The sequence below is a fragment of the Microtus oregoni genome, unplaced genomic scaffold, assembly GCF_018167655.1.
Source record: "Microtus oregoni isolate MIOR12 unplaced genomic scaffold, Mior012 000016F_ref0000370, whole genome shotgun sequence".
Lineage (NCBI taxonomy): Eukaryota > Metazoa > Chordata > Mammalia > Rodentia > Cricetidae > Microtus > Microtus oregoni.
In genome coordinates this window covers 26071038-26094766 of record NW_024543075.1, presented here as the reverse complement: position 1 = coordinate 26094766, position 23729 = coordinate 26071038, and the positions used below count along the sequence as shown (strand labels likewise).

The window sequence follows — 23729 nt, the reverse complement described above, 5'->3', positions numbered from 1 at the left end:
TCTTAACCTCTGAGCCATCTCTCCAGCCTTGCTTGTCTTTATTTTTACCTTTTAAACGAAAAACTTGTTTTTTGTGTGAATGTGCATATGCATATATGTGTGGGCACATACCATGAATGTCATGGTAATCATGTGTAGGTCAGAGTTGATTCTCTCCATTGTGGGAGTTGATTTTCTTCATCTGCCAGTAATCACACTGAGCCATTGGGTTTGGTGGTAGGTGTCTCTACCTGCTGAGCCATCTTGCCAGTCCCTCACTTCTGGTTTGTTTGTTTGTTTGTTTGCTTTTGAGACAGGATCTTGTTCTGTAATCCAAGCTGGCCTCAAAGTTGTTCAGTCTTCCAGGTTAGCCTCCTAAGTGATGGGATTACAGACATGCCACATGGGTGACTGAAATTTATGTTTTGAATATTTTAAAGCATGTAGAAATACTTCCAAGTTAAGGCTACCTATATGCTTCACCAAACAAGTGGAAGAAAATCCTGGAATTTCCTGGCAATATAGAGACTGATGGTGCAGACACAAGATGCCCACTTTGGTGTCAGCAGTCCCAGGGTGGCCTTTCTGCCACCTCACTCAGATGGAGGCCTCATGCATTCCATGTGACAAACCCGCATTGAGGGCCTTGTCAAGAATGGAGCTTGGGGCTATAGAAAGCTCTCGATGCCATGAGTGTTGTAATAGGAGTGGCGGGGCTGCCTCCCGCCACCCGGCTAGCCTTATACCCGAAATAATTACACAGAAACTGTATTCTTTTAAACACTGCCTGGCCCATTAGTTCCAGCCTCTTATTGGCTAGCTCTTACATATTGATCTAACCCATTTCTTATAATCTGTGTAGCCCACGAAGTGGCTTACCAGGGAAGATCTTAACATGCATCTGTCTGGAGTGGGAGAACCATGGCGATTCCTGACTCAGCTTCTTTCTCCCAGCATTCTGTTCTGTTTACTCCACCCACCTAAGGGTTGGCCTATCAAATGGGCCTAGGCAATTTCTTTAATAATTAACCAATGAAAGCAACAGATTAGAAAGAAATCACTCCCACATCATTCCCCCTTTTTCTGTTTAAACGAAAAAGGCTTTCATTTTAACATAGTAAAATTACATATAGCAAAACAGTTATCAAGCAAGAATTACAGTTACAATATTTATATCTACTTTATCTTTTATCATAACTAAGTAAAACTATAATTATCTATCCATTCTTTAACTCCATCAAAGACTCCAGAAGGATAATATTACCTAAGTAAACAAGAAATAAGAAACTTCAAACTCTAGAAATGGCAGAGACATCTTGCTGCCTGGACAGTCACCCAAAGTTTTTTTGTATCGTTGGGGCATCCATCTTCGGCCTTCAGACCCATAGTATCCAGCAGACATTTTCATGAAGCAGGAAATTCCAAAGACAGTTCAGTCACTTTCTGCTGTGTCCTGCAGAATGTCTCACAGACTCTTTCATAAATCAGGAACCCCGAAATACCATCTCACCTTTAGGCAAATTCAGCAGTCCTCTCTCTGTGGGTTCTCTGTGTCCAGCTTATACATCAGTCCAGGCAAGAGCAGTTTCTTACCCAAATGGCTATTAAACTACGTAAGGAGCCTCTTTGATGCCCATCTTCCTCTTGAAGTAGCTGGTGCTGTCAGGAGCAGACGTGTCTCATTGTCATGAAAAACCCTAAGTTATTAAAACATTAAATGCCATATTCTGTAGTCTTTGAAAGATATGAAGAATGCCTTTCTTACTGAACTATATCTCTATATATCTAGAAAATCCAACTAACATGACTATAAACTTGATTATTATTGATGATTATCCATTAACAACCTATATTTCCTAATTATACATTACATTTTTAAAATGAACTACACAATCACAACACCTTAATCAAGATTAGAAATATGCATATACATATAACAAAACTGACCTTAAAATCCATACCAATGTAAATTATTCATACCTTTATCATTTCCCCCTTTAAATGTAAAAGAACACTTAAAAACAATATTTGGGAACATGGGCACAGTATGTAAAGTGCCTGCAGGCAAGCACAAGGACCTAAGTTCAGATCCCTGGCACCCATGTAAAGAGGTGGGCGCTGAACAGTAATGCGTACATCTCCGCAGTCCCTAAGCTAGGGGTATGGAAAAGGGGGATCCCTGTAGCTCACTGGCCAGCATGGTCAAATTAATGAGCTCTAGGTTCAGTGAGACGCTGTCTCCAAAAACAATGTGGAGAGTGATGGAGGAAGACACCCGATGCTGACCTCTGGTCTCTACACGCACATATGCGCATGCACACACACGGTAATGTACGCATGCACACACACGGTAAGTAGAGCATCACGTGAGCATCGCCATTCCTGGGCAATAAACACCCTTCTCCGGAGTTCACTATGTATCTGTTCCATGTATTTTCTTTGTTTATGTGAACTTCCATATGTATCATTCTGTTGTTTATATGTAAGAGAGCGCAAACCTGAAACCTACGGTGGAAGGAGAGAACCAGTCCTCAAAATTGTCCTCTTACCTCCTCAGGTGGGCTATGGCCCTTTTTTTTCCCCACCCCACACATGAACACACACACACACACACACACTGTGTGTGGGCTATGGCCCTTCTTTCCCCACCCCACATGTGAACACACACACACACACACACACACACACACACACACACACACTGTACTGTTTTTCCTAACTGTGCTCAGATAGTAGCAGCCTGTCCTCTGGTTCAGTCCAGAGGCACCTTTCCACCCCAGCACACACCTATCTGACTCTGGGTTTTGTTGGTGATTGAGTCAGGGTTTTCCTAGGCAGTACAGGCTGGCCTGGAACCCTTGATCCTCCTGCCTTCACCCCTTGATTTTCTACTGGTGCTGGGAATCGAACCCATGGTTTTATGCATACTAGGCACGTGCTCTGCCTGCTGAGCCACCTTCCAACTCTCCTGCCTTCTCTTGATTGCCTGGCTTCTTTATATTTCCGGTTTGTTTCTGGGCTTTCTGGGGCTTCCTTCCCTTCTAGAGAGGGCGTCCCTGGCACAGCTGCTTTTGGGAGGGCCGGGTGTATTTCCTCCCTTTGTGTTGCTTTTTAGCCCTCTCTCCCTCTTCTTTCCTCTGGGGACAGAAACACAGCTAGGTGAACCCACATGACAAAAAGCAACACTTCCGTTCTCATGCAGGGGCCCAGGTGAGGGCAGATGGCAGCTGACTCGGGTGGTAGGAAACAGCTTTGTATGAGTCACGCTTCTCTGGCCAATTGACTATATGTTGCCTAGAATACCTATTTCAGACAATTGTCTTTTATTTTATAATTGCTTTGAAGTTATTTATTCTGCACCTCATTCCAGCTAATTGAAGCTAGTTTAGCAGAACAGTTTAGCAAAGGGACTCTACAATTAGGTAGTTCATTCACTAATAGTCGTCCTTAGTAGACAGACAGCTTTGCTGCCTCAAACTCTGCACTTGTTTTGGGAAATGAGGCAAAGTCCCTGCTTGCATCCCTGCAGTCAACTGTCAGTTGGTGCAAACAAACAGGTAACAGAATCTGAAGAGATGGATGTTGTGTGGTGGTGTATGCTTATAATCCCAGCATTGGGAGAGGGAGGCGAGGGGCTTGCTATGAGTTAAGGTCCAGGCCACTAATCCTAGCATTTTGAAGGTTATCCTCAGCTATTCGGGGAGTTCCAGGCCAGCCTAAGATACATTACATACAGCCTGTCTCTAAAAGGGAGAAGGGAGCTAGGGCAATAGCTTAGTTGATAAAGCAATTACCATGCGTGCATAAAGATCTGAGCTCAATACATAAAACTCAAGGAAAAAAAAATGCTGTGTATGGTGACACCCCACTTGTAATCCCAGAACTCAGAAGGTGGTGACAGACAGATGGGCTCTCTGGTTAGCCTCTATAGAATGCTTGATTGAGTTCCAAGTCAGTGAGAGAGCCCATCTCAAAGAAAACCAAAACCCAAAACAACAACAGCAACAAATCCTCCTCTTGCTTCTGCATATGGGTGCACATACATGTGCATGAACACACACACACACACATAAGAAGCAGAGGAGAGATGCTTGGGTGTAGATCAGTGATTGTGCACAAGCTCATTGTCCTCGAGGCCCTGAGTTTCATCCCTAGCATCCTGACCAAAAAAGAAAAAGAAAAAAAGTTTACCAGCTATTGTCAAAACGATACCACTTAATAAATCACCAAATCACCCCAAAGCCAGTGGCCTACAAAGTGAGCCTCTTCTCACACGGGTGGCCATCAGGCAGACAGCAACGTATCTGCACTGGGCTCTAGAGATTATGTGATGTATTCTATTTAGTTTTGTTCTAGAGCCTCCTGAGATCAGCAGGTCACCAGGGGCATGTGCTTCTCATTGCAGAGTTCGAAAGCTCTCAGAGGGGTGAGCAAAACACACACCACGTGTCCTGGCTGGTTTTATGTCAGTTTGGTACAAGGTAGTCATCTGAAAGGGGGGAACCTCAGCTGAGAAAATGCCTCTGTAAGATCTAGCTGAAGGGGATTTTTAAAATTAATGACTGATGGGGCTGGAGAGATGGCTCAGTGGTTAAGAGCATTGCCTGCTCTTCCAAAGGTCCTGAGTTCAATTCCCAGCAACCACATGGTGGCTCACAACCATCTGTAATGAGATCTGGTGCCCTCTTCTGGCCTGCAGACATACACACAGACAGAACATTGTATACATAATAAATAAATAAATATTTTTAAAAAAAATTAATGACTGATGTGGGAGGCCCAGCCCATGGTAGGTGGTGCCATCCTTGAGCTGGAGGTCCTATGTTCTATAATGAGGCAGGCAGAGCAAGCCATGAGGAGCAAGCTAGTAAACAGCACTCCTCCATGGCCTCTGCATCAGCTCCTGCCTCCAGGTCCCCAGCACTGCTTGAGTTTCTGTCATGTCCTTCAATGCAGAACAGTGACATACATGGAAGTGTAAGCCAAATAAACCCTTTGCCCCAACCCCCAAGTTGCTTTTGGCCACGGTGTTTCATTGCAGCATAGTAATCCTGACTAAGATGTCACAGGTCTCAAGGTCTAGGTGCGTCTCGAAGCCAGAGCAAGTGTGGAGGCACAGAGAGCTGGAAGGTCAGTGTCGGTGATGCCAGTGAACTGGGGGCGAGTGGTAGAGGAGGTGAGGAGTCATTCCAGGAACAGACCCCTGGTACCAGCTTCCAGGGAGGGAGCTTCTGGAACTTGGGGTCTTATGCTTTGGGTAGAGGAGCCATCGTCACCTGGGCTGGGTGGAGGCAGGGCCTCAAGCACCACTCCAGACCTTCTGAATCCAAAACTCTGTGGTTTTCCCTTATAAACTTATTGTTGTGTATATTAATAGGTCTTATCATGGCATTTTCATACATGTATATAAAGTATTTTGCTCCCTCACCCCCATCACCCTCTTGTCCGTCCCCCACCCCAACTCCTGCTGATTCCTTTTTTCTTCCCAACTAGGTTCCTTCTATTTTTCCTTCCCCACCGCCTTCATGTGCTCCAGTGAGGGGAGCTTATAGGAGCATAGACATCTTGCCAGTGGCTACACCACCTAAGAAAATGTCCCTTCCTCCCCAGCAACTCTTAACTACTTTTAGATCTTTAGGGAGCCCTTCCCACCCGCTGCACAGTTCTGTTTGTTGAGACTGTGTTCACTATAGTCAAAGATAGCCTTGGACTTGTGAGCCTCCTTCCCCTGCCTCCCAAACATTGGGATTAGAGGAAAGCATCAATTATCCCCAGCACAAAAAAATCTGTTTGTTAGCCCAGAGGGAGCAGCCTGTAAAAAGAGGTTTGCATTTTGACTTGCCAGCACTGTGACTGTCACTATTTAAATTATTAAGTTTTCTTTCCCTGAAAAAGGAGACCAACAGTGTACCCCTACCGTCCCCCACCTCTCACTCCACCCTGCTAGCTGTGACCCACACATTCACTATAAGAATATATTCCCGCTCAATTCTTGGTGGTATTCCTGAGGTACTTAGTTTATGTTGGATTTTTTTTTCCTGCCTGAGAAAATCTGTTATTTTTCAAAGCATCTTTTTGCTCAGGATAGAAACTTCGGCCTGTGCCCAGCAGGACTCTGGTGCCCCAGAAAAAAAGCACCCAGTTGTTGTGGTCCCCATTCAGGTCTCCTTGGGGCGCTTAAGTATGTCTGGCCATTCAGCAGGCTGAAATAGGCCACAGTACTATAAATAGGGGCCTTGGGCTGCTCTGGGATCAGATCCCAGGCCAGGCCCCTCCTCCCTCTGCCCGCACCCATTCCTGTAGTTATTTAAATACAGCTACAAGTACATTTTCAGGTTTATGTACCCCAAATTCTTGTCAGCTTGCCAGGATGTAAGCAACTCCTTTCCTGCCTGTCGTCACCAGCTCAGTGGGTGGTGTTGTCACCAGTGCAGTGGGTGGAGTCGTCACCAGTGCAGTGGGTGGTGTTGTCACCAGTGCAGTGGGTGGTGTTGTCACCAGTGCAGTGGGTGGTGTTGTCACCAGTTCAGTGGGTGGTGTTGTCACCAGTGCAGTGGGTGGTGTTGTCACCAGCGCAGTGGGTGGAGTCGTCACCAGCGCAGTGGGTGGTGTTGTCACCAGCTCAGTGTGTGGTATTGTCACCAGTGCAGTGGGTGGTGTTGTCACCAGCTCAGTGTGTGGTGTTGTCACCAGAGCAGTGGGTGGTGTTGTCACCAGCTCAGTGTGTGGTGTTGTCACCAGCTCAGTGGGTGGTGTTGTCACCAGTGCAGTGGGTGGTGTTGTCACCAGCTCAGTGGGTGGTGTTGTCACCAGTGCAGTGGGTGGTGTTGTCACCAGTGCAGTGGGTGGTGGTGTCACCAGTGCAGTGGGTGGAGTCGTCACCAGCTCAGTGGGTGGTGTTGTCACCAGCTCAGTGGGTGGTGTTGTCACCAGTGCAGTGGGTGGTGTTGTCACCAGTGCAGTGGGTGGAGTCGTCACCAGTGCCGTGGGTGGTGGTGTCACCAGTGCCGTGGGTGGTGGTGTCACCAGTGCAGTGGGTGGAGTTGTTGCCAGTGCAGTGGGTGGTGGTGTCACCAGTGCAGTGTGGGTGGTGTTGCCATCAGTGCAGTGGGTTGGTATTGACCCTTGGGCTTTATAAGCCTAATACCATCTATGTTCTTTTCCATGTGCCTTGATTTAGCAATGAACTCCTTGGAGTTTCATTTCGTCATCTCCAAATGTAGCTGACAGTAGTACTGCACTTTGTGCCTAGAGTTAAGGTGGAGAATAAACAATAAAAACATGTAAAGCCAGGATTAGTCAGATCACCTGCACAGCAAAGTATAACATGAAAATGCTCCTTGTTTAAAGTCATCAAGAATTTCTTCAAGGACTGGGGATGTCGCCCAGTTGGTAGAGTGCTTGCCTAGCATACATGATGCCCCAAGTTCAATCCCCAGAACCAGATAAAACAAGGACATAGTGGCAAATATCTGTAATCCCAGTTCTTGGGAGATGGAAGCAGGAAGGTCAGAAGTTTAAGGCTACATAGTGAGTTCAAGGCCGGCCTAAGCAACATGAGAATGTTCTTTTTTTTTTATCTTTATAAGAAATTTATAAGAACTCTTTATTTTTAGCTGGTTGTGGCAGTGAAAACTTGTAATTCCAACACTCAGGAATCTGAGGAAGGAGTATCAGGGATAAGAGTCTAGCCTGGGCTAGGGCATAGTGAGACTTGTCTCAAAACAAACAACAAGCAAAAGAAAAAGACCTTTCAGCTTTCAGGCGTGCCTAGCTTGCAGCCCAAGGGACATGTTTGTTCAGATAGCTGAGAATGAAGTCAATCACATTTATAAACCCCAGGGTCACAGTCTCTTGAATCCCTTGTCTGGTGATAGCAGAGCATAAACTAGTGGGGGTGTGTGATGGGTCTGTACAGGGCAGCTTGGCAAGGAGACACCAGAAGGTCGGGTGCCCGGCACTCTGCTTGACACCCTGGTAGCTGCGCTTCTCCGCTTCTCTGGAGCACTTTCCTTTAAAGGTTAAAAGTTCACGGGTCAGTTTCACTGCTCAGCTGAGTCTCTGGATGACTAGCCTAGACTGTGGAATTTACATAGCAGCTCTTCTGTTTCCTTCTGTACTCCCCTGTGCACATGGAGTGGAGTTCGCATAGTCAAGGTTGCCTGAACTTCGTGACCCGCCTGCCTCTACCTTGAGTCTGGGTTATAACACGACACCAAACCTGCTTTATATAGAGCTGGGGATCAAACCCAGGAACCCAAAGCTTTGTGCTAAACGAGCACTTGATCAGCTGAGTTATTCTCCAGCTGCTGAGTTCATTAGTGATAAGAATGACAAAGTTTGTTGTTATTTTTGTTTGTTTGTTTTTAGACCAGAATCCAGGTGACTCACCAAGGGCACAGTGCAGTAGCTTTCCTTCTCCTCCTTTTCCTCTTTCTCCTCCTCCTCTTCTTTTTTTCTTTTTCTCTCTTCTAGGGATGGAACCCAGAGCCTTAAGCATGCCAGACTGGTGTTCTACCCGCAAGCTGCACCCCTACCTCTTCATATTTATCTCTTTATTTTGTGACACTGTGACATTATGTATCCCAGGCTATCCTCAAACCCACAGTCCTCTCGCCTCAACTTCCTGAATGCTAGGGCTATAGATTCACATCACCATGCCCCAGCTATGTAGGGGTTCTCCATCTTTAGCCTGCATCAGGACTTTGCACAGGTGACAGGGCCCCTCCCCGAGACTCAGGAGTGCTGGATGGGTCCTAAGAATTTGCATTTGAAAAGCTTCTCAGGTTCCTGGAGTGCTGACAGTCTGAAGGACACCCTTTTAGGAACCCCTGACAGAGGAGTCTATGGCTTTCAGATTTGCAGGTATATTAGAACAGCCCTGAAGCTGTTGCTTCAATCAGAAATAGAGCGGCAACACTCCAGCACTGATAGCTTTTCACTGTTGCTGCTCGAGTTAAAGGGCTATAATACGAACCGAATTAAGGGCATTATTTGCCTGTCTGAGTCTCAGTTTTCTCTTTGAAAAGGGAGTGGCAATACTGCATGCCTCATAGATACTGTCTGAGAATTAATAGCATGCATGTGGACAGCTCCTAAACCAGGGCTCACGGGTCCCCTGTTAGAAACGTTCCATAACTGTTAACTAAGCACTGACTAGAAGGAAAGCTCAGAGCCGGGTGAGTGATCGGGCCCTTGACACAGCACACTGCAGTGTAATTGACTCTGTAGCTCACTGAGAAGTTCATCAAATACCTTAAATGCCTTTGCATCAGAATCATTGCTAATCATCTGGACACTTGGTTATCAAAAGAAGTTGGATGAACTTTATCTGAACTGTCATCACAAAGCTGTGGGGGAAATTCCATTTCTTTCAAGTGTGTGCTGTGACGTGTGTCCTCCCCCTTCCGCCTTGAGAGGGACTTCAGCACAAAAATAGGTGTGGCTTCCTGGGAGAGGGCCTTCTCAGATCCGGGCTTTGCGGTGACTGCCTCAGGAAAGGCAGCTGGTGTTCATGAGTCACCCAGATCCTGCCTTCCTGACCACAGGCTAACAGCCCAAGAGGTCTCACTTGACTCCCATTGGCAGGATTTGCAATAATCAGCATGGTATTCATGTAGGAACTGAAACAGCCGAGCTGTACAGATGTCAGCGGTAGGGCTTGTAACATTGAGTTCATTCCTTGCATTCTCTTCCAGGGGAGCAGGGTGGCCCAGACTTCAGCTCATTGGAATCACGTGGAGCTGTGCAGGTCTTGTTCTACCCCACTGGCATGCATTAGTACCCCAGGTGGAGGCTGTTTCTACAGAACCAAGTGACATCAATGTCATTTATTGAGCTTGGAAAAATGTCTCAAATTAATAGTGTTGAAACTGGAAGAGGCAGCACATGAAGCTGGGGATTGGAGCTCTAATGCCCACACAGAGGTCAAGGCAGAGGTTGGCAAACTGTACCCCAAGGAACATATCCAGCCACTGTCTGTTATTTAGGTTTTTGTTTGTTTGGTTGTTTTTGTTGTTGTTGTTGTTGTTTTGTTTTGGGTTTTTTGGGTGGTTTTTTTTTTTTTTTTTTTTTTTGGTTTTTTGGTTTTTGTTTTTCGAGACAGGGTTTCTCTGTAGCTTTGGAGCCTGTCCGGGAACTAGCTTTTATAGACCAGGCTGGCCTTGAACTCACAGAGATCCTCCTGCCTCTGCCTCCCAAAGGATGGAATTAGAGGCATGTGCCACCACTGCCCGGCTTATTTGTTTGTTTTTATTTTGGTTTTTTTTTTGTTTTGGTTTATTTGTTTTTGTTTTTTTGAGACAGGGTTTCTTCACACAGCCTTGGCCGCCCTACAATTCACTCTGTGGACCAGGCTGGCCTTGAACTCAGAGATTCACTCACCTGCCTCCCACGTGCTGGGATTAAAGGTGTGCACCACCACTGCCGGGCTTGCTATTTGGGCTATAAAAAAAAAAAAAACTTTATTAAATGAAGTTTTTTGTGGCACTTGAGATTGAACCTATGGCCTACAGACCCAATGGTCATTTTTACCTTTTTGTTTTGAGACAAAGTCTCACTACGTTGTCCACCCTGGTCTTAAACTGGTGAACCACCCACCTTATTTTCTATAGTGGCCAGGAGTGTGTGTGTGTTAACAGAATTTTACTGAAACATAGCTACAATATTAGAATATTGTCTGCAGCTGCTTTTATGTTGTAATGGCAGCATTGGATTGGTATGAAAGAGACTTCTAGCTCCACAAAAACAATATTTACTATTTTATCCATCCCAATAAAAGAGTTTACTAGTTAGAGACATGACCTCAGATGTGGATAAGCTTGGAGTTGGAACTAGTACCCTCAAAAGTTACAAACTCCCAATTTTAAAAATGAACCACCAAAAAAGAGAGAAAAGGCAGCTCCAGCACCAACTAGAACATTCAGGCCTCAAGTCCAGCAGTTTGAGTCTTTGAAGTAGTGTGTTTACGATGATTATACAGATTTGCTCCAACAAAATATAGACCATGCTCGAAGAACAAGTCCATGTGAAAAAGGGGGGATATTCAGATTTGAAAGAGAGCAAGTGCAACCATCAGGGATGAAAGTGACTGAGTGAATGGGAAAGATGGCGCAGTGGTGGGATGGCTGCCTAACACATTGGAGGCCATGCATCTAACCCCAGCACTGCACAAACAAACAAGAAAAATTTGTTTAAAAGGAAAAAAACACACACACACACAAAACCCACCCCCACAAAGCAAACAAAAGCAAAATCAACAACAACAACAAAACAGAACAAAAACAGTGTCCCCAAGTGTCAGTACACAGCAGTATCACCCAGGGAAGCTTCCTGAGCTCACCTTCACGTGCTGATTTCACAGGCTTGGCTGGAGTCCCATGAGTTTGCACATTTTTGCCAATACAGAGGTTGCTGACCCATGGATCACATCCCTAACTGGCAGATAGACACAGCGAGAGAGTCAGGTCTGGGAGAGAGAATGCAACCAAAAGCGACTGAGAGACGACAAAATGAGATGCTCCAGTGTCATTGCACCAGGGATTGCAGAGTGGGCAGTGGAGTGAAGAGTGGAGGACACTGGAGGACATGAATCCTGAGTGAGCTGGATAAAGACAACATCATCCCAAATGTTCCATGTGCAGCCATGGAACCCTGGAAGCATGCAATCCTCAAAGCTGTCTTGCAGCAGAGATTCCCTACAGAGGGGAAGCTAGTGAGCAATTATAGACTTCCCATCAGCCATAGTAAGTGTCCTAGACAGTGAAGTGTAGTGTCTGCTGATCTTGGGGAAAACAGCATGGAACCTAGAATTACGTGCCCACTCACCCATCACTCAAGAGCTATAAATATGCCTTTCCCAAACACCCCTCCTGGAAGAACTTCCAAAAGATGAGTTAAAATAGAGGGGGAGGAACCCACAAGGAAGGAGCTGCAGGGAACCATGTAGAATAAGATGTAAGCAGGCATTAGCCCCTGAGAAAGAGCAGCTCCCTAAATGCCAGGTGGTGATGTAAAGACCAAGGAGATTAGGATTAAAGCCATCTCAAGGCTTGCATCATGTAGGAGGAGACTTTTTTTTTTGGATAAGTTTTACTTTTAGTTTATTTATTATATTACAGGAACTTTTTAAAAGACAGGGTTTCAAAACTGGGTGCAGTGGTACCTTAATCTTGAGTTCAATGCAAGCCTGGTCTACACAGTAAATTAAATCCCTGGTTTTGCTATTGTTGTTCCGATTGGCCTCAAACTTATTATGACCAGGCTGACTTCACACTTAGAGTTCTCCTGCCTCAGCCTTCCAAATTCTTGGATGGCACATATATGCCACCACACTTGGTTTATAGTAACGTAGTGTTGCACACCTGTAATCCCAGCCCTTGGGAGGCTGAGGCAGGAGGATGTTAAGTGTAAAGCCAGACTGGGCTGTGTAGTGAGACCCTGTGACAGACAACAGCAACAAAACCCAAACCCAAACAATGAAATAAAACAAATAATAGAAAGTGAAGAAACAACTGGAATACAGAAACTGGATGCTCTGGAAATCAGGATATGTGTGTGTGTGTGTGTGTGTGTGTGTGTGTGTAAAACCAGGCAAGAGAACTAAAGATATCAGTAACCATAATAAATATATGGAGAACAGCTTGTCCCATGGTTTTCAGACTGGGTCATGAGAGGATAGCCTTTATGCTAGGAGATCCAGAAAATATAAAATAACCCAACGTGGTTGAAAGCAAAGAGCTGAGAAAAAGATACCACATAAACACTCGGAGGTAGCATGACTTACCACCATGAGTGGTCGATAAAGCAGACTGTAAAGTTAAACACACGGGGTTACGGTGCTCTCAACAAGAGAGGCGTATGAGTTATTTTCTACTCATTAGATTTCTTTGTGTGTACATGTATGTGTAGTGTGTGTATACATGTGTATGTGGGTACATGTGCACATGTATGTGTAGTGTGTGTATACATGTGTATGTGTAGTGTGTATATACATGTGTATGTGGGTGCATGTGTACATGTATGTGTAGTGTGTGTGTAAACATTTGTGTGTGAGTACCCACGCGGAGGCCGGAGGGTAGAACTCTTCTGCTATTGCTGTCCATCTTATCTTTGTAAACAATAAGACATTTATTACAGTGAAAGAGCATTACATACAGCTAATAGCATTTAAGCCATTCAATATACACATGTCAAGAATCAGCTAGGATCTTCTCTAGCCCATAGAAAAGTACCAGGCCTTGATTCCAGCAACCACCTTATATTTTAAGACAAGGTCTCCCACTGAGCTTGGAGTCCCAGCTGTCTAGACTAATTGGCCAGGAGGCTTCAGGGAACCATCTCTCTCCAGCACCACCGCCTTCCAGTGCTGGGGGTAGACATGTGCCACCACGTCTGACCTTGTGTGGGTGCTGGGGATCCAAATGTAGGTCCCCATCCTTGCAGTGTTGGCACGTCACCAAGTGAGCTCTCTCCCCGCTTCCACATTAGGTGTTTAAAGTGCCTTTCTCAACCCACTGGCTGAGCTGGTTGCTCACAAATGTGCCGACACCCACTGTTGCAAATGCTGCTCAAGAACAGAGTTCTAGACTAAGCCACTCTGAGGCATTCTACAGTGCAGGTGGATGTCAGTAACCGTGCAGGTGCCTGCCACTAACACACAGCAAAAGGAAACACGAGTGACTTCCAGAGCAAGCAGCCGACTCTGCTCTGCTTTGACTTGGTTTTGCCGAAGACCTGAAAAGAACTCTCTGAGCGTCTTTACAAGGAGAAAGTGGAACTTGCAGCTCTGCGCTCTGAGACTTTTATTAGGTAGTGGAAAAGAGTTTTGCAAACATCTCCCCACAACCCCTGCTCCGTCTTCTACATGGGGAAACTGGTCTTTCCAATATTAAGTCTATTCTCATAATCATTGGGGTGTCAGCCCCTGGCAAAGGCATCCTAAGACCCTCCTGGGAGACACCTCATGCCAATTCATGGATTGGCACTATGAGTATCACCCAGAGGCCCATCCATTCTCTTACTTCTCCAGCGTCCTTCCAGCGACTGCAATGGATTAAGCACTTTCCTTCAAGGCAATTAGGAAAACTTGAGGGACTAAGTGATGGTAGCTGTTGCTATGCTAGTGTCTGTTTTGCCAGGAAGCAGGGAAAACAAGTGAGCTAAGAGCAGTTGGGAACTAGAGATTATGAAGAGCGACAGAGGCAGAGTCCGGGCAGCCACGCTTTCCCTTCCTGCCGTCACCTACCCCACACAACCCCAGAACCTCTGCACCAGCTGGCCAGAGCCCAGAGTTATGAAATTACAAAACCATGCATGTGCTCAGCACTTTGTACGCCCCTGGGGGAGGATCACACTTTTGATAGAGTCATCGGCTCCTCCGCTTGGTTTGGCGCATTCGAGGCAGTTAGAGGATTCACCGTCAAAGATGAATGCACTCTTTTCCTTACTAGTTAACACAAAGAGAGCTTATGCTGACATGTTTTTATTGCACTTTAGACGTTGCTTTTGTGCCAACCCCATTTTACAGATTAGGAAATTGTGGCTCTGAGAGCATAAGCAACTTACTCACTGTGCAGAGCTGAGATTCTGTCCCCCTCTTCTCCCTCCTTCCCCTCCCTTTCCATTGTGCATGGATGTGGATGCCTGTCCGTGTGGTGGGGTGGGTGGATGCGTTTGTCACAGTGCTCACATAGTGGTGTCAGAGGACAGTTTCCACTGTCACCCATGTTTTCCATCCTGTCTGAAACAGAGCTTTCCCGTTTGCTGCTGCGTGTGCCAGGCTCTGGTATGTCAGCTTCCAAGGACTCTGCTGCCACCGCCTCCCATCTTGCAGGAGTACTGGGGTTATAGGTGCGTGCTGCCATGGCAGGCTTTACGTGGATGCTAAGGATTCGAACTCAGGTCCTCATGCTCACACAGTGAGTGCTTTACCTCCACAGCCAACGCCACAGCCAAGGGCTGGCTATGAACTGACAGGATTCTTGAATGCCTTTCCTCAGAGTCATACAGAATTGGAAGAATTTGGTAATTATAGGGACGTTAAAAAATTGACAGCCAGACTAGGCAAGAGCACTTGCCCAAGCATGTGCAAATCCCTGGGTTTGATCCCCAACGAGGCAAAATCAATAACTACGAATAAATAAATCACAGCAAATATGAGTTGACACCTGCATCAAGAAGCTTTTGATTTATCTGTGCACCGAAGTCAAGTCCATAGCATCAGTCATATTCCTGTGCACACTGGAAGAGCAAAGCAGACTCTCCACGGTGACTTCAGAAATAAAGCGGCAAAGCGATGGGAAACCCTGGGGAGGGAAAGCGCTGTGTGTTGATACCAAACTGCACTCTGGTATAAGCCAGGGGAGGGAAACTGCTGCATGTTGATACCGCACTGCACTCTGGTCTTTGCTGATGAGCACAACCATCTGAAGCGCTTCCCCGGCTGTGGCAATAGCCAATGGGATTAGCCCAATTCAGCGGATGCTTGCTCTCCCCTGCTCACAGCAGCCTTCTCTAGTGCTCCAGGATCTCCTGGCAATGAGAGACCCACCACCAAGGCCGCTGCTGCATGCTGCCAAGGTGAGTGGCATCCAGGGCAAAGTGAAGAAGTCAAGGACAAAGGTCTCGGCCCGACAGAGGAGACCGTGCGATACTGTCACAGAGCCCTGCGGACACAGGCAGCCTTCAGATGGATAGTGTTCACAAACAGTGTTCCTGTTTGTGAGATAGGTCAAACAGCTACAGGAAAATAGATACTGAAGGAAAAGTGTGCTGTGGGCAGGTGTCCACAGAGCTCTGTTCACAGTGGTAAACGGTGTCAGTCACTCAGTCACTCCAGTGTCTGTGATGAAACAAATGGAGGACTCATTCTGTGGCGTAGCTACACAGTGGGATGCTGTGCAGCAGGAAACGGGAAACCATGAAGCTCTGGATGAGTGAAAGAACTCAGACATTAACAGCCCATGGGTAAGGAGATCCACAGATACTCTGGCGTCCAAAACAGGTTAGTGGCTGGGGTGGGAGAAGAGAAAACAGGAAGTACTGATTAACAGGTACAGAATTTCCTTTTGTGACAATAAGAATGCTCTGGAATTGGATGCGTGGAGGTGGTTTGCACAATGTTCTGAATGTACTTAGCACCACTGAAGTATACTTTAAATGGTTAAAAGGTAATATATTTATGTTGTGTGCCTTTTACCACAACTAAGTAAAAAAGACAACCGTCAGGACTACTGGTAACTCACAGCCATTCCCAGGAGAGACAATGCCGACACACCTCCCCTACATAAAACTCCCAAGAGATGACAAGCGGTGGCCTTGCATTGAAAGCAGAAGCAGAAAAGGGAAGAGTGGCTCTAGAGCTGGGACAGATCTGATGGCCAGACCCGACTCAGCTCAGTCCTTTCAGGTACCATCTGTGTCCCGTGGGGAGGCAGGTGTGTAGGTGGCTTTAGTGACAATCACTATGACTACAGCAGGAAGCTCAATGACTGGGCGGGAGGTCTTAAGATCCATTGGTGGCTTGAAAAAGCTGAAGGACACATACCTTGGTGGCCTCCACAGGATGGCCCCATCAACAGGGTTGGGAAGCAGCTCCCCTTTGGCCAAGCCATGCTGACCCCCGACCTCTCCCTGAGCTGCCTTTGTTCGCTTCCTGTATACACTGGGTCATGCCTGCGCCTGAGGTTCCCACTGCAGCTTCAGATTGTCCTGCTTCGGCTTCATCCCACCTGCTCCTGTCCAGTGAACCAGCAAGTCAAGGTTATGGAATCTAGAAGACAAGACCAAACAGACTGCCCCTCGCACACATGGGAGCCCTGGAAAGATAGGTGTGGCCACTGTCTGGGAGACCACTGATCTTGGCATCTAGTGTGTGGCTTCCCCAGATCCACAGACTTATTCCAATACAGGGAACTATTCCCCAGATTATAAAACTATGGCTTCATTTCCATGAATGGAGCTGATCGTGAAAGAGAAGGCACAAAACAGCCATCTTTAATACTTAATTCCAAGACTGTGTGTTACCATGGCAACTTCCTCGGACATTGTGGTTGTTCCTTGTCTATTGTTCAGCGACTTTGACTTTTTCAGAAGGAACTTGACATGTAGTTACCCACTTAGGCTTGGAGTCAGATTTCAGCTGAGCAGCCCTTCCAGCAAGCGGGTGATGGAAAGAGGACTCAGGATGGGGAAGGGGGTGAGAGGCTTTGCTTCAGAGGCTACCGGGTCACATAGCTCTGCATCCTACCTACATATCTCTCCCCAAGCACCCTCCTCTGCAACACCATCTGCTCTCTCTTCATCTTGGTTTTCTAATCTTTAGAATGGGCCCAATCATTCCTGTCCCAATAGAATGAGTGACAGGGTCTCTTGGATCCCATGTGCGGCTGGAAGATGACCTTGATTTCTGATCCTCTCACTTCTGGAGTGCCCTCTGCCTCCACAGCTGGTTCATCAGGTGCTGGGGTGGAGCCAGGGTTCACTGGTTACAGCTCAATAGTAGATAGACTACTTACAGAATGAAGAAGACTCTCTGTCAAGGGCTATGAAACGGAGCTGGGAGAGAGTCTTGTTGTGTAGCGCATTCTGGTCTTGAATTCACAGTTTTCCTGCCTCAACCCCCTAAAGTGCTGGGATGATAGACTTGTGCCATCATGTCTGCCTACCATAAATAATTTTTATATTAATTGCATGTTGAAATGATAAGATTTTGGATATCAAGAAGTAGATATTAATTAATGGGTACTAATGATATTAATTGATTATCTAGGTCGAATAAGATATATTATCTAAAACATTCTCACCTGCTTCTTTTTGTCAAATGAGATGGAGAAAACTTAAAATTACACATTTTATTTCTATGGGACCAGCCAAACCTAGAATGTTCTCAACATACCATTAGTTATGGCAAATTCTCACAATGTCATTTGTGCTCAAGTATGAAACAAACTTTTGGAATGAGATAATTACTGAGAACAGTGTGTTCTAAGAACCAAAAGTGCATCAAACTAGGGCTGGGGTGTAGCTTGGAGGTAGAGCACCCGCCTAGCCTGCATGAGGCTCAGTCTGAGTCCAGGGCTGCAAGAAAGAGTTTTACAAAGTTACAGCCCATCCGGTTGGTTCTGGAGGCTTCCCAATGCAGACTTGTTAAGGGGCAGGGGTGTGGTGGTGTGGAAAAGGGGCTAGCTAAGCCTTGTGGCCTTTGCCAGGTTCGCTGCGACCCTGAGATCCAGGAGCTGCGGCAGTGGCAGAAGAAGCTGCGTGAGGACAAGCACATCCGCCAGCGTGTGAAGATCTTCTGGGCCAAGCAAGAGCAGAAATGTGAGTGGTGGGCTTCACACCCCACATTTATTCCAGAAAAGGCTGATCCTTCACCTGAGCTCCAGAGGGAAACTCTCTTGGAGGCCTGCAGACTCTGTGTGTGTGTGTCCTGTTCGGCAGCTACAGAATCCACAGGATGTAATTTACACGGCCATTCCCCTCCCTCGAGGACAACTGTGTCATCTAGCATCTGAGGGCTTTTATTTTCTATCTATGAGGCTCCAAGAACAGGCTGTGATTTGGGGAGCCATGTTATTGGCAGGGTGCACAGGTAATCACCATCCCCAACTCCTGCTGTCTGTCTCACCGTCAGTGGGTTTATTTCCATCTTTATTTCCACTCAGGGCAATCCTGTGTGTCAGTCTGGCTGGGTCAGGGGATGCTCAGGTGGTTGGTGAGTGCTATTTCTGGGTAGATGGCTTTGAGGGTGTTTCTAGAAATTGGATGTGGATTTGAACTGGTAGGCTGAACAGATGGCTGCCTCTCCAGTGATGAGGACCTGAATAGGATAAAGGGTGAGAAGGGTTGGGTTAATGGCCTGCATACACAGAATCCTGGTGTCCTGCCTCCCCTCTGGGTCTCCTGGGCCTCGGGCTTCAGATGTAGGCTGAACTCTCCAGCTCTCAAACCTCTGATCCACCTTGCCACATGTGTAGGCATGTTAACACACACACACACATGTAACACACTCCTCCACACTCCTCCCCTGCTTGTAGATGGCAGATGGTGGGGCCTCTGTGAACCAGTACTTTGTATTGCTAAATCCCCTTCTTTGTCTATGCATATATTTTTTATTGGAAAAAGAACACCAGCATATTAATCATGGTGGAAGTTCTGTTTTCTTCCCCTCTTTGGCAGTTGTTTTTCTGTTTTTCCTACTGTGACTATATAGTAAGTTAAAGTTTAAAAATAAAAGAAAATGGGGGTGGAGCACTGGCATGATGGTTCAGTCGGTGAAGGGCTTGCTGCCTAGGAGTGGGGACCTGAGATGGAACCCCAGCGCCCAATTACAAAGCCAGAAGCAGCAGTGTAAGATGGTAAGCCGATGCCGTGGGTGGGGACAGCAGGGGCCTCTGCAGCCTGCTGGTGAAACAGCCCAGCTTAGCTGGTGAATTCTGGTTCAGTGGGAGACTCTTGTCTCAATAGATAAAGTTAGGAAGTGTCTGAGGAAGACAGCCACCATTTACATCTGGCTTCCACATGCATGAGCACAGGTGTGTGCAATCCACGGGTGTGAACACATGTATCACACACACATGTGCACACACACATACACAGGAACATGTACACGAGGAAGAAAAAAAAGAAGAGAAAGGACAGGATGGCAGGAAGGGGAGAAGGGAGAGAGGGAGGGCAACTGAGGGAGAGAGGGAGAGAGAGAAGTAATTGCTTCAGCAATTACTTCTGTCCGACTGGCTCAGCCTGTGCCTTTCTTTAGCCCAACTGCCATTTCAGTTCAGTTCAGAACTGGGACTCAATCAGGGCTGTAATCAGGTTAAAGGTCACAGGAAGCACGGTACATCTATTTACTGCGGCTGTTCTGTATTCTTTGGAGTTGATTGGCTGTTATTTGATTGGTGGGCTTGGCTTGCTGTGGAGCAGGAAGAATAGAGTGGACTGAGTGCCAGCAGGAGGGCAGAGGAGACCCTGCTTACTGTTCCCACCTTCTCACCTTGCAAGGGCTCCAAGACGCTCCCCTCTCGCAAGACAGGGTCTTCAATAAATATGACCTATTATATTATAAACCTTAATATGGCCACATGCTAAACTGCCCTTTATGTAGAAACTCTGAAATAAAAAGTTAAATCTAAAGACCATTTCCGGCTCATGGCCGGGGAAGGCAGGACAGGATGCACAACAGCAGAGCTGCCCCAGGACTCTCGCTGCCACTTCCATCCGTGTGGCCCTAACTAGCTGACTTCACTGGGCCTTAGTTCCCCCTTTCAGAATGGGACCAGCGATAAAGTTCCTGTCACATGCGGCTGTTAAAGGAGTCTCATGGATGATCTTTAGCCTGACACACAGTGCCCGTGAATGTTCCACACTGTCATAATAGTGTTGTCGAGATATATGTGTGCTTTTCAGTGACTTGGGGTTTGTTTCCTTTGACTGACAGACATTAAACTCTGTTGGTTCCAAGTGGGTTAGTGTTTATCTTATTCATTGCATTTCCCAAAGCTTCATGAAGATCAATGGTCTACACACACACACATATATATATTTGAGGTATGAAGCTCTTGGGCTTCACTTTACAGTAGAAGAAACAGAGGCCAGAAAGGTCTAAGGACTTGCCCATGTACCAGAGGGCCGGCTCAGTTGGTAAGACACTTGCTCATGGACCAGAGGGCCGGCTCTGTTGGTAAGACACTTACCTGTGAACCAGAGGGCCGGCTCTGTTGGTAAGACACTTGCTCATGGACCAGAGGGCCGGCTCTGTTGGTAAGACACTTGCCAAGCTTGTGTGAGGACCTGGATTTGAGCCCCAGACTCACATGAAAGTTGGGTGAGGTGGCACACACGAGTCATCCCAGTTCTGGGGAGGCTGAGAGAGAACCCCTGGGGCTTGTTGGCTAGCTGTTGTTGTCAATCAGCGAGCTCCAGGTTCAGTGAGAGACCCTGCCTCCAAAATGAAGGTGGAGACTGACTGAGGAGGACACCTGGTGTCAACCTCTGCCCCACATGCATGAGCACACGCTTGGGTGAGCACCTCATGTGTGAGCAGTGGCGAGCTTATCGCCCCCACGCCTTCACTCGCTCATCTCCTAAGGCTTCCCCAGGGACCGATGCACAGACAAACTCCCTACTCTCTTCTTCACAGTGCTGTAGCTGTAACCCAGAGCTGCACGTCCTAGGCAGGCACCCCACCACCCAGCGGCCCCCGGCCCTGGAAGCTGCTCTCCAAACTTCTCAGGAATCATCTCAAACGACACATGGCCATGGCCAGTTTCTCATCAGGGCATCAGAATTCTTGCTGTCTGGGTTTGTGTTGCCTGAGGTTTCTAGGTTGGGGCTGGATGAAGAGGAGCAGCATGTAGCCTGGTTCACCCTGCATGACCCAGAATTTCTTACTTCCTTCAGGTAGCAACAAGCCAATCAGAAAACAATATTTCCCTAGCCAAGATGACACAGGGGTCATGCCCCAAAGACCTACTGTATGTCAGCTTTTGTCCTTTAGATTTGCCATTAAAAAAAAGAAAAGAAAAAAAAGGGTAGTCATAGTAAGTGGCAATGGTTTTGGACTCCATTTAAAACTTCCCTGTGTGCAGATGTCAGACAAATGTCACTCTAAGGTGTTCTCATCGTATGGTGCCATGATCTGGTGTTTACATGTGAGCAGCCTCCTGCAGACGCGACTCTCAGGGAGGAGCATCAGCTGTCCCCAGGCAGACTCCTGGTCATGTGCAGTTGGGTCTCAGGTTACACAGAGTCAGAGGCTACTGTCCCCAACAACATTCTCTTCCAGACAGAAACAGTGTCAAGTTCTCCTTTCACACTCCAGAAGGACAGGTGCACAGATTATTTTTAAATGTGTGTCTTCAGAATTCCAGCCCAGGCAGTCCAAAGATGCCTTGAGATACAGTCAAAAGTCCCATCCCAAAGAATAGCATGTTTTTAGTTGTGTTCCATCAGTGATTGGTTTCACATGTTCTCTGTATGTGAATGCCTCTCACTGAACCCAGTGGGCTCATGTTCCGGTGAGCACAAAGCCAAAGTAAACACAGCTGAGAAACCAAAGGGTAGAGAGGGGTTTACCTGCAGCAGGTGGGAAGGACACGGGAGTCACTTCCAGAGCCACGGTGCTCTCCCTGACCAAAGGAAGCATGGGAGTTTTATTCATAAAGCTTCTGCATATGCCTATGAGAAAGCAACGTATGAGCAAGCATATTCCTGAGCATCTCCGTTTAAGGGCAGAGCTTAGGAAGGGAAGAAGGCGGGGCATATTTGGGGGCATCCTTAGCTTAAGCACATGAGTTAGAAAGTTTAAAATTAAAGATACAGGCACCTCTAGGCATGCTCAGCTAGAATAATGAATATGATAGGCAGTTGCCTCTGGACATGCTCAGCTTTAAAAGTGTGTGTGTGTGCATGTGTAGCCGTTCATTTGCATGTTTCCAGGGGCGTGAGCGTGTCATTCTTCGGCTGCTGTCCATCTGTGGTGCTTATCGGTCTGGTGGTTTTGAGACAGGGTCTCTCATTTGCTCAAATTGCCCAAGCAGGCTGGACTGGCTAGCCAGAGAGACCCAGGGAGCCTTGGGGATCTGTCTGACTCTGTCTCCCAGTGCTGAATTACAGCTCTGGATTTTAAAATGTGGGTTCTGGGAGATCAAAATCAGGTCCCCATGCTTGCACTGCAAGCATTTTACCCACTGAGCCATCTCCCCAGTTCCTAAAATATTTTATTTACAACAGTGGTTCTCATCCTTCCTAATGCTCTGACCCTTTGATACAGTCCCTCATGTTGTGGTGACCTTCAGCCATCAAATTATTTCATGCTACTTCATAACCATAATTTTTCTACTGTTATGATATTAATAAACATCTAATATGCAGAGAAAAAGGAAGAAAAATGGACAGTTTGAGGTGCACTAGTACAGGTATTTGTTCCTAACTGCCAGCATACTTAGAGGCTGCATGTCCACATTTTATTTGGAAATCCAAGAGGGGAGCAGACCCAAACAAGAACAAAAATCATAGCAATTGTTTCCATAACACCAGAATCTATTGCATGCGCGCGCGCGCATACACACACACACACACACACACACACACACACACACACACGGTAACTTTCTCATAAGATATATGCATTTTAAATATGAACAAATATGCTTGAAATGACTTTATCACTTTATATTTAGAAGAGAGAGTGGGGGTACAATCTGTCAAAGGAAGCGTCTTACCTCTTGTTTCCCACCTGCTCATTCCACATTCCAGTGGCTTGTGGCAGTCCCAGAAATACACAGTAACTTTAGGCAAATGTGGCAATTGACTTTTAAAAAATTAAGGTTATAGAAATAAAAGCCACTGAATGCATCTGGCAAAATAGTATAAGGCCATAGCTGCTGAAGATGTATTTAAAATACCTCATGGACAAAAACTGTGTGTATTGGTGTATACTCAGGGTGCACAGCCTGACACTTTGGTTAAGGTAAAGACGCGTTGAGGGCCTTGTGTAGAGGCGCATGCCTTTAACCCAGCGCTCAGGAGACAGAGGCAGGTAGATCTCTGTGAGTTCAGGGCTAGCCTGGTCTGTACAGAGTGAGTTCCAGGTCAGCAAGGGCTAGGTAGAGAGATCTTTTTTCAGGAAATGAAAAAAAGAAATGTGTGATGTTTGCCACATTAAGAGAGCTAACCTAGCAGTGCAATCCACAGCTGCCATTTGAATGTGTGTGGTCGGGACACTTAAAATTTGCTTTCCTGTCAGATTT

General features: G+C 46.6%; 1 protein-coding gene across 1 annotated transcript in view; it reads left to right on the top strand.

Moving 5' to 3' along the window:
* The window catches only part of Iqck (IQ motif containing K), a 118698-nt gene that overhangs the window by 72227 nt on the left and 22742 nt on the right, over positions 1-23729 (top strand). Inside the window, exon 8 of the mRNA XM_041666849.1 lies at positions 18189-18300. Within this exon, the coding sequence (XP_041522783.1) occupies positions 18189-18300 (112 nt within the window). The remainder of the gene's footprint in view (positions 1-18188; positions 18301-23729) is intronic.